At 46.1% G+C, this 11,801-nt stretch overlaps 1 protein-coding gene across 1 annotated transcript in view; it reads right to left on the bottom strand.

The window, feature by feature from the left end:
* Nucleotides 1-6,330: 6,330 nt before the first annotated feature.
* The window catches only part of actn1 (actinin, alpha 1), a 118,309-nt gene continuing 112,838 nt past the window's right edge, over nucleotides 6,331-11,801 (bottom strand). The window contains 3 exon segments of the mRNA XM_084181525.1: nucleotides 6,331-7,405; nucleotides 8,194-8,352; nucleotides 8,857-8,922. Coding sequence (XP_084037651.1) covers nucleotides 7,247-7,405; nucleotides 8,194-8,352; nucleotides 8,857-8,922 — 384 coding nt within the window. The 3' untranslated portion in view covers nucleotides 6,331-7,246.

The following is an 11,801-nucleotide window of genomic DNA, read 5'->3' as shown; positions in this document are numbered from 1 at the left end:
AGAAGCCAACACACACAGCAAGCTACCAGATATCATTCATTAAACAACCATTATTTCATTGTACTGCATTTTTACTGCATTTTAACGGCAGGGAAATGTTGTACGGGTACCCTGTATTATTGTGCATGTGTATCTTACATGCTGGTAGCCTAGAACAAATGTTATGGAAGTGAATGTGCACTTTTCAATTGGATGGACTGCAACTACGAAAAACACTGCCTTAGCCTGTAGCAAAAGCAAATACATTTATAGCATCTGAGATTCTCTCAATTAGGGACCATCTCTGATAGCTATGACCGCAGAGACTGTCAACAATTTTAGCTTTTAATGACTTAGCAAATTCGATGACGTGGAAGTGAAATACACTGCTCAAAAAAATAAAGGGAACACTAAAATAACACATCCTAGATCTGAATGAATGAAATAATCTTATTAAATACTTTTTTCTTTACATAGTTGAATGTGCTGACAACAAAATCACACAAAAATTATCAATGGAAATCAAATTTATTAACCCATGGAGGTCTGGATTTGGAGTCACCCTCAAAATTAAAGTGGAAAACCACACTACAGGCTGATCCAACTTTGATGTAATGTCCTTAAAACAAGTCAAAATGAGGCTCAGTAGTGTGTGTGGCCTCCACGTGCCTGTATGACCTCCCTACAACGCCTGGGCATGCTCCTGATGAGGTGGCAGATGGTCTCCTGATGGATCTCCTCCCAGACCTGGACTAAAGCATCCGCCAACTCCTGGACAGTCTGTGGTGCAACGTGGCGTTGGTGGATGGAGCGAGACATGATGTCCCAGATGTGCTCAATTGGATTCAGGTCTGGGGAACGGGCGGGCCAGTCCATAGCATCAATGCCTTCCTCTTGCAGGAACTGCTGACACACTCCAGCCACATGAGGTCTAGCATTGTCTTGCATTAGGAGGAACCCAGGGCCAACCGCACAAGCATATGGTCTCACAAGGGGTCTGAGGATCTTATCTCGGTACCTAATGGCAGTCAGGCTACCTCTGGCGAGCACATGGAGGGCTGTGCGGCCCCCCAAAGAAATGCCACCCCACACCATGACTGACCCACTGCCAAACCGGTCATGCTGGAGGATGTTGCAGGCAGCAGAACGTTCTCCACGGCGTCTCCAGACTCTGTCACGTCTGTCACATGTGCTCAGTGTGAACCTGCTTTCATCTGTGAAGAGCACAGGGCGCCAGTGGCGAATTTGCCAATCTTGGTGTTCTCTGGCAAATGCCAAATGTCCTGCACGGTGTTGGGCTGTAAGCACAACCCCCACCTGTGGACGTCGGGCCCTCATACCACCCTCATGGAGTCTGTTTCTGACCGTTTGAGCAGACACATGCACATTCGTGGCCTGCTGGAGGTCATTTTGCAGGGCTCTGGCAGTGCTCCTCCTGCTCCTCCTTGCACAAAGGCGGAGGTAGCGTTCCTGCTGCTGGGTTGTTGCCCTCCTACGGCCTCCTCCACGTCTCCTGATGTACTGGCCTGTCTCCTGGTAGCGCCTCCATGCTCTGGACACTACGCTGACAGACACAGCAAACCTTCTTGCCACAGCTCGCATTGATGTGCCATCCTGGATGAGCTGCACTACCTGAGCCACTTGTGTGGGTTGTAGACTCCGTCTCATGCTACCACTAGAGTGAAAGCACCGCCAGCATTCAAAAGTGACCAAAACATCAGCCAGGAAGCATAGGAACTGAGAAGTGGTCTGTGGTCACCACCTGCAGAACCACTCCTTTATTGGGGGTGTCTTGCTAATTGCCTATAATTTCCACCTGTTGTCTATTCCATTTGCACAACAGCATGTGAAATGTATTGTCAATCAGTGTTGCTTCCTAAGTGGACAGTTTGATTTCACAGAAGTGTGATTGACTTGGAGTTACATTGTGTTGTTTAAGTGTTCCCTTTATTTTTTTGAGCAGTGTATATCACATTTCTTTGTTAAAACAAAATTGCTATTTCATCACCTGCCGAATAAAACCCCCAAATGGCCCTACTCCTGAAAAAGTGAATCGGGCCGGATAAGATGAAGTGGACTCGGCCCGTGTACCATTAGCCAGAGCCCGAGACCTTAACCCGCTTTGGTGCCAGATGATGTTTGCCAAGTGCGCTAAACTGAATCATGCGAACGCTCCTGAAAAATAACATTACTCCAATTTTAATAATTGTAATGGTTCTAATGTCTTATATGCAATTGGTGCATGGTCCACAAACACTATGCACATGTTTACATAGATTGGTTTCTATTAATTGAGTAGCATTTAGATAACTGGTCAGCAGTTCAATTAGATTTCAACCAAAAACCAGATATCAACCAAAATAAGACATATTTTTCATGACATCAAAAATACTTCATCTGGTTGTGATATGGTTATAAGACACCTCAACCAGTAAAATACGTATTTATCACATCGTATGAACCTACTACTACCAGCAACTTAGAGACAGAATCCTTCATGAGTCGGTATCATAATAATGAGGTATTCCCATCCACAGCACAGACTGGCCGGGCATGCTACAGTATACAGTTAAAACTATTTGAATACAGATCCCCAAACATGACTCATTTTGTAATTTTCATCATAGGTACACGTCAACTATGACAGACAAAATGAGAAAAAAAAATCCAGAAAATCACATTGTTGGATTTTTAATGAATTTATTTGCAAATTATGGTGGAAAATAAGTATTTGGTCAATAACAAAAGTTTCTCAGTACTTTGTTATATACCCTTTGTTGGCAATGACACAGGTCAAATGTTTTCTGTAAGTCTTCACAAGGTTTTCACACACTGTTGCTGGTATTTTGGCCCATTCCTCCATGCAGATCTCCTCTAGAGCAGTGATGTTTTGGGGCTGTCGCTGGGCAACACAGACTTTCAACTCCCTCCAAAGATTTTCTATGGGGTTGAGATCTGGAGACTGGCTAGGCCACTCCAGGACCTTGAAATGCTTCTTACGAAGCCACTCCTTCGTTGCCCGGGCGGTGTGTTTGGGATCATTGTCATGCTGAAAGACCCAGCCACGTTTCATCTTCAATGCCCTTGCTGATGGAAGGAGGTTTTCACTCAAAATCTCACGATACATGGCCCCATTCATTCTTTCCTTTACACGGATCAGTCGTCCTGGTCCCTTTGCAGAAAAACAGCCCCAAAGCATGATGTTTCCACCCCCAAGCTTCACAGTAGGTATGGTGTTCTTTGGATGCAACTCAGCATTCTTTGTCTTCCAAACACGACGAGTTGAGTTTTTACCAAAAAGTTCTATTTTGGTTTCATCTGACCATATGACATTCTCCCAATCCTCTTCTGGATCATCCAAATGCACTCTAGCAAACTTCAGACGGGCCTGAACATGTACTGGCTTAAGCAGGGTGACACGTCTGGCACTGTAGGATTTGAGTCCCTGGCGGCGTAGTGTGTTACTGATGGTAGGCTTTGTTACTTTGGTCCCAGCTCTCTGCAGGTCATTCACTAGGTCGCCCCGTGTGGTTCTGGGATTTTTGCTCACCGTTCTTGTGATCATTTTGACCCCACGGGGTGAGATCTTGCGTGGAGCCCCAGATCGAGGGAGATTATCAGTGGTCTTGTATGTCTTCCATTTCCTAATAATTGCTCCCACAGTTGATTTTCTTCAAACCAAGCTGCTTACCTATTGCAGATTCAGTCTTCCCAGCCTGGTGCAGGTCTACAATTTTGTTTCTGGTGTCCTTTGACAGCTCTTTGGTCTTGGCCATAGTGGAGTTTGGAGTGTGACTGTTTGAGGTTGTGGACAGGTGTCTTTATACTGATAACAAGTTCAAACAGGTGCCATTAATACAGGTAACGAGTGGAGGACAGAGGAGCCTCTTAAAGAAGAAGTTACAGGTCTGTGAGAGCCAGAAATCTTGCTTGTTTGTAGGTGACCAAATACTTATTTTCCACCATAATTTGCAAATAAATTCATAAAAAATCCTACAATGTGATTTTCTGGATTTTTTTTAACTCAATTTGTCTGTCATAGTTGACGTGTACCTATGATGAAAATTACAGGCCTCTCTCATCTTTTTAAGTGGGAGAACTTGCACAATTGGTGGCTGACTAAATACTTTTTTTCCCCACTGTAGCTACAGATTACAACACCAGATCATGTGATTAACCAAAACATTTTGGTATACATTTTACTTATCATCTCATTGGTCGAGAACAGGTGTCTGTCATCGTGGTGGCGAAACTGAAAAGACCACATCAAACATTTGACTCAGCAGGAAATGCCATATTTCAGCGTCTTGTTCTTCTTCTGTAATGCTTCGAAGCTCAACATGATTATTCGACCCAGACGATAATCAAACTCTACAACCCATTATTACAGGGATCATCAACTAGATTCAGCCACGGGCACCTTTTTTCTTGAGCGGATGGTCGGGGGGCTGGAACATTAAAAAAATATATAAACGTAACATGTAAAAGTGTTGGTCCCGTGTTTCATGAGCTGAAATAAAAGGTCCCAGAAATGTTTAATATGCACAAAAAGCTTATTTCTCGCAAATGTTGTGCACAAATTTGTTTACATCCCTGTTAGTGAGCATTTCTCCTTTGCCAAGATAATCCATCCACCTGACAGGTGTGGTATATCAAGAAGCTGATTAAATAGCATGATCATAACACAGGTGCACCTTGTGCTGGGTACAATAAAAGGCCACTCTAAAATGTGCAGTTTTGTCTCAAGTTTTGAGGGAGCGTGCAATTGGCATGCCGACTGCAGGAATGTCCTCCAGAGCTGATGCCAGATAATTTAATGTTCATTTCTCTACCATAAACTGTCGTTTTAGAGAGTTTGGCAGTACGTCCAACCGGCCTCACAACCGCAGACCATGTGTAACCACGCCAGCTCAGGACCTCCACATCTGGCTTCTTCACCTGCAGGATAATCTGAGACCAGCCACCCGGACAGCTGATGAAACTGAGGAGTATTTCTGTCTGTAATAAAGCCCTTTTGTGGGGGGAAAAAATCACTCTGATTGGCTGGGCCTGGCTCCCCAGTGGGTGGGCCTATGCCCTCCCAGGCCCATCCATGGCTGCGCCCCTGCCCAGTCATGTGAAATCTATAGATTAGGGCCTAATTAATTTATTTCAATTGACTGGTTTACTTATATGAACTGTAACTCAGTAAAATAATTGAATTTGTTGCATGGTTCGTTTATATTTTTGTTCAGTATACTTTAGCCACGTGGTAAATTGGATTCTTGATATAGCTCACGCTAATACAGGTTTTCCCAAACTCGGTCCTGGGGCCCATTTTGGTTTTTGCGCTACACAGCTGATTCAAATAATCAACGCTTGATGATGAGTTGGTTATTTGAATCAGCTGTGTAGTGCTAGGGCAAAAACCAAAATGTGCACCCCGGGGGGGTTAGCTGCTCTAATATCTCTACTGCTGGACATATCATTCTTAGTATATCTTGTGTAAATTCTTCCGGTGTACAGACATATATTGATTATTGCTACAGTGCTATTTGGGTGCTAATTGGATTCGATGTTCTTGATTTCTTGTTTTTTTGCTGTACTTAAAAAATATTTTAAAAAAGGAATTTTTTTTTGTACTTGTTTGACATTTTACTCATTAAAACCAGATTTTACTGCATTGTTAGGAGCTAGTATCATAAGCATTTCGCTGCACCCTCTATAACATCTGCTCAAATGTTGACTAGGCTCCTCCACCGGTGTCTTCTTCTTCTTCATCTCTTAATCCATTCTTCCACAGCAGGCTCTGAAACTAGACGCTAACATTCTACATCCAGCCTATCAACACAGAGCCTCCAGGTAGGCTCCCACCTACTTAGTCCACTCCACCTACATGGAGGGTAGGCTCCCACCTACTTAGTCCCACTCCACCTACATGGAGGGTAGGCTAGCACCTACTTAGTCCCACTCCACCTACATGGAGGGTAGGCTCCCACCTACTTAGTCCCACTCCACCTACATGGAGGGTAGGCTCCCACCTACTTAGTCCCACTCCACCTACACGGAGGGTAGGCTCCCACCTACTTAGTCCCACTCCACCTACACGGAGGGTAGGCTCCCACCTACTTAGTCCCACTCCACCTACACGGAGGGTAGGCTCCCACCTACTTAGTCCCACTCCACCTACACGGAGGGTAGGCTACCATCGATCTTGATCCTCCGTTCTGTTCTGAAGCATCAGGTCATAGTGGCATTACTAAGGCAGTTCGGTTTTTTAATTGTATCTATAGCTTCATCAGAGGCACACTAACCAGCAGTGGTATATTGTGATGTCAGTGTGTACATTGACAAAGTAGGACTAAGTCAAGAGAAAGTATAGAATATTTCTTTATTTCCATTTTTTTTTATCAGGTGAAGAAAAATACCTTTTTTTTGTTCTGTATAATAAAATATGTTAACTTTATTCATTTTATGAAGAAAAACATAACAAGAAAGAAATGAAAAACAAGGAAGAAAAAAAAAACACATTTCTCATCCTCTTTGTTAAACCTGGAGAGATTTGCTGCATTGCACAGGAAGCAAGTAGATCTGAGGCAGAGTGTGAGGGAGGGAGTGGGGAAGGAAGGAAGGGGTGAAGTTTCCCCCCGAGGCAACAGATCTAGAATCAGTGTCCCCTCTCCCAGTCCTAACCTTAACCATTAGTGGGGGAAAATGCTAAAAACAAATCAGCGTCCTGGGGCAAATTCACCCTACACTAGTAAGGAGGTAAGGGCGATGGAGGTGGAAGGAGGTGAAAAAGGAGGAGGGAGCAGACAGGATGATTATGACATATAAGATAAGGCCAGGGACATAGAAAAAATGTTCTGAGTGTTGTAGAGCAGAGCTAGCCTGGTGCCAGATCTGTCTGTGCTGTTTTGCCAAACTGGCGTGACAACGATGAGTGAAAAAGGAGATGGTAAGACATCACCAACAGATCTGGGACCCAGGCTAGAACAGGGCTGCAGTGATGGCCCAGTGAGAACAAGATGTTGACGTCTTTTCAACCAAAAATACATATTTTTTTTAAACATATTTTCTAACACAAATGACATATTTTCAACATATTTTCAACCATAAATATGTATTTTTGATGTCTTTTCAACTAAAAATACATTTTCAACGTCTTGTGCTCACTGGAAGGACAGTAGGATGGTCTTGCGGGCGGTGGTGAGAGCAGGTAGACTGGTGAGTGACCTCATAAGGCATAACCTCCCAGGTCAGGGGTCAAAGGTCACCCAAAGGTGACTCAGAGGTCACTCTCTCCGTAGAGTGCGGTGGAGAAGGACATGTAGTCCAGGGCGCCGGGTACGGCGTCGGTGCCGGAGTAGGGCGCCATGCGTGCGATGCAGTAATCTGCCTGATCAGGAGGCAACTCACGACGAAGCTCATCGGCCATGATGAAGTTCTGGTGTAAGGGGACAGAAGAAGGCAAGAATAGTAAATAAGGATGTCGTGTTTGATGTTTCCGTCTGTATTGACCGTATAGCCCTGCCAGATGCTCGTAACATGAGCTAGGACCAAGTGTGTGTGGTACCTTCACATAATCCACCACATCACACACTTCAGCGCTGGAAGCATTGTGAATACAAAAGAAACCCCGTGAAAAATCGTCAAGCACTTCATTCACTCCTGGATAAGTGTGCATGGCCCGCCCCAGAAATTGTACAGTGACAATTGAGGAGAATTCAATGAATTAATGAAATAAGACATTCAACATGGAGGTAAAGACAACTGCTGCATACAGTCCATGGAGCAATGGACTTCTGGAGAGACATAATCAAACGCTCACAGAGATCATGCTGAAAGTCAAGCAAGACAATGGATGTGACTGGAAAACAGCCCTAGCTTGTAGATCTGCTGTCTGTCTTCCTTTTCCTTTCATATTGTGTATTCTTCTTCCTTATTAACCCATCTCTTCCCAATGAGCACAAGACAATGAAAAGACATCGAAAATACATATTTTTGGTTGTGCTTGCTGGGTTGCTTTATAAAGAAATATAAACTATTTGGACTAGGGTGAGTCAGTTGGCAACTGTTGATGAAAAGGGCTTTAAGAATGCATTTGATTTATTGATTGAATGACTAAACTGACTGATTGATTGACTGATTGACTGATTGATTGACTGACTGATTGATTTGATTGCTTGCTTGCTAGCTTGATTAATTGAATAGTTGATAAATGTATATGATTACCTTGTCCCCAGCCAGGACCTTGAAGGAGGCAATGACCTGGTCAGCGGTGTCAGTATCGGCCGTCTCCCGGGACATGAAGTCAATAAAGGACTGGAACGTGACCACGCCCACCCGGTTGGGATCGACGATGCTCATGATGCGAGAGAATTCCGCTTCACCCTATTGGACAGGAGCCATGGAACACTATCACCATGGGGACCGTCGCCAGAGCAACAAGCAAACACACTGCAAGCATCACATCACATTCTGCAGTTAGCAGATGGAGCTTTCACATAAAGGTGAGATATAGACTGTGTCCCAAATGGTACACTATTCCCTATAATATAGTGGACTACTTTTAACCAGGTCCCCATAGGGACCCATTGTACGACAGCACAAACAGATGTGACTGGGACCAGGCAATACAGACAGTAAACAAAGTAGAATGTCTATACTGTAAATGAGAGATCAGACATGTTTTCTGGTTATCTATCAATCCGATCGTGATTGGTGGACCGTTTTGTTTCCAAATAAATGTAGACTGATCTTGAAGAGACGAGTGAACAGTTGTTACCTTTCCACAAAGGACTACAAGGCAGACACATATTGCTACGTTCATACGTTCATAGGTTCATAGGAGGGTACTTGACAGAGGGCGGGATGGAACGGGTGGTTTGGCTTTACCATGTTGTAACCGAGGGAGATAAGGCAGGTTTTGAAGTCTTCCGCTTCCATCATCCCTGTTTTCTTCTACAGGTACCAGCGAGGGACAAACAGTACGGAGGACGAAGAACGAAGGAGGAGCAGATTGAAAGGTGGAAGAGGAAGTTTGGGGGAGAAATGGAGTAGGATAGGGATGTCACAGGTATCCAGGTGGACATTAAGAAGAAGAAGAAGAAGAATTGAGGTAGAGGGGGGAGAGAGGGGGGTACAGGGAATACATTGAGGTAGAGGGGGGATAGAGGGGGGTACAGGGAATACATTGAGGTAGAGGGGGATAGAGGGGGGTATAGGGAATACATTGAGGTAGAGGGGGATAGAGGGGGTACAGGGAATACATTGAGGTAGAGGGGGGATAGAGGGGGTAGAGGGAATACATTGAGGTAGAGGGGGGATGGAGGGGGGTACAGGGAATACATTGAGGTAGAGGGGGGATAGAGGGGGGTACAGGGAATACATTGAGGTAGAGGGGGGATAGAGGGGGGTACAGGGAATACATTGAGGTAGAGGGGGGATAGAAGGGGGTACAGGGAATACATTGAGGTAGAGGGGGGATAGAGGGGGGTACAGGGAATACATTGAGGTAGAGGGGGGATAGAGGGGGTACAGGGAATACATTGAGGTAGAGGGGGGATAGAGGGGGGTACAGGGAATACATTGAGGTAGAGGGGGGATAGAGGGGGTACAGGGAATACATTGAGGTAGAGGGGGATAGAAGGGGGTACAGGGAATACATTGAGGTAGAGGGGGGATAGAGGGGGGTACAGGGAATACATTGAGGTAGAGGGGGACAGAGGGGGGTACAGGGAATACATTGAGGTAGAGGGGTAATAGAGGGGGGTACAGGGAATACATTGAGGTAGAGGGGGGATAGAGGGGGTAAAGGGAATACATTGAGATAGAGGGGAGATAGAGGGGGGTACAGGTAATACATTGAGGTAGAGGGGGATAGAGGGGGTACAGGGAATACATTGAGGTAGAGGGGGGATAGAGGGGGTACATGGAATACATTGAGGTAGAGGGGGGATAGAGGGGGTACAGGGAATACATTGAGGTAGAGGGGGGATAGAGGGGGGTACAGGGAATACATTGAGGTAGAGGGGGGATAGAAGGGGTACAGGGAATACATTGAGGTAGAGGGGGGATAGAGTGGGGTACAGGGAATGCATTGAGGTAGAGGGGAGATAGAAGGGGGTACAGGGAATACATTGAGGTAGAGGGGGATAGAGGGGGGTACAGGGAATACATTGAAGTAGAGGGGGGATAGAGGGGGTACAGGGAATACATTGAGGTAGAGGGGGGATAGAGGGGGGTACAGGTAATACATTGAGGTAGAGGGGGGATAGAGGGGGTTACAGGGAATACATTGAGGTAGAGGGGGGATAGAAGGGGGTACAGGGAATACATTGAGGTAGAGGGGGGATAGAGGGGGTTACAGGGAATACATTGAGGTAGAGGGGGGATAGAAGGGGGTACAGGGAATACATTGAGGTAGAGGGGGATAGAAGGGGGTACAGGGAATACATTGAGGTAGAGGGGGATAGAGGGGGGTACAGGGAATACATTGAGGTAGAGGGGTAATAGAGGGGGGTACAGGGAATACATTGAGGTAGAGGGGGGATAGAGGGGGTAAAGGGAATATATTGAGATAGAGGGGAGATAGAGGGGGGTACAGGGAATACATTGAGGTAGAGGGGGATAGAGGGGGTACAGGGAATACATTGAGATAGAGGGGGGATAGAGGGGGTACAGGGAATACATTGAGGTAGAGGGGGGATAGAGGGGGTACAGGGAATACATTGAGGTAGAGGGGGGATAGAGGGGGGTACAGGGAATACATTGAGGTAGAGGGGGGATAGAGGGGGTACAGGGAATACATTGAGGTAGAGGGGGGATAGAGGGGGGTACAGGGAATACATTGAGGTAGAGGGGAGATAGAAGGGGGTACAGGGAATACATTGAGGTAGAGGGGGATAGAGGGGGGTACAGGGAATACATTGAGGTAGAGGGGGGATAGAGGGGGTACAGGGAATACATTGAGGTAGAGGGGGGATAGAGGGGGGTACAGGGAATACATTGAGGTAGAGGGGGATAGAAGGGGGTACAGGGAATACATTGAGGTAGAGGGGGGATAGAGGGGGGTACAGGGAATACATTGAGGTAGAGGGGGATAGAGGGGGGTACAGGGAATACATTGAGGTAGAGGGGTAATAGAGGGGGGTACAGGGAATACATTGAGGTAGAGGGGGGATAGAGGGGGTAAAGGGAATATATTGAGATAGAGGGGAGATAGAGGGGGGTACAGGGAATACATTGAGGTAGAGGGGGATAGAGGGGGTACAGGGAATACATTGAGGTAGAGGGGGGATAGAGGGGGTACAGGGAATACATTGAGGTAGAGGGGGGATAGAGGGGGTACAGGGAATACATTGAGGTAGAGGGGGGATAGAGGGGGGTACAGGGAATACATTGAGGTAGAGGGGGATAGAAGGGGGTACAGGGAATACATTGAGGTAGAGGGGGGATAGAGGGGGGTACAGGGAATACATTGAGGTAGAGGGGGACAGAGGGGGGTACAGGGAATACATTGAGGTAGAGGGGTAATAGAGGGGGGTACAGGGAATACATTGAGGTAGAGGGGGGATAGAGGGGGTAAAGGGAATACATTGAGATAGAGGGGAGATAGAGGGGGGTACAGGTAATACATTGAGGTAGAGGGGGATAGAGGGGGTACAGGGAATACATTGAGGTAGAGGGGGGATAGAGGGGGTACATGGAATACATTGAGGTAGAGGGGGGATAGAGGGGGTACAGGGAATACATTGAGGTAGAGGGGGGATAGAGGGGGGTACAGGGAATACATTGAGGTAGAGGGGGGATAGAAGGGGTACAGGGAATACATTGAGGTA

This window comes from Coregonus lavaretus (assembly GCF_964263955.1).
Source record: "Coregonus lavaretus genome assembly, chromosome: 18".
Taxonomy (NCBI): Eukaryota; Metazoa; Chordata; class Actinopteri; order Salmoniformes; family Salmonidae; genus Coregonus; species Coregonus lavaretus.
The sequence above is the reverse complement of the archived record's forward strand: the minus strand, read 5'-3'. Positions and strand labels throughout refer to the sequence as shown.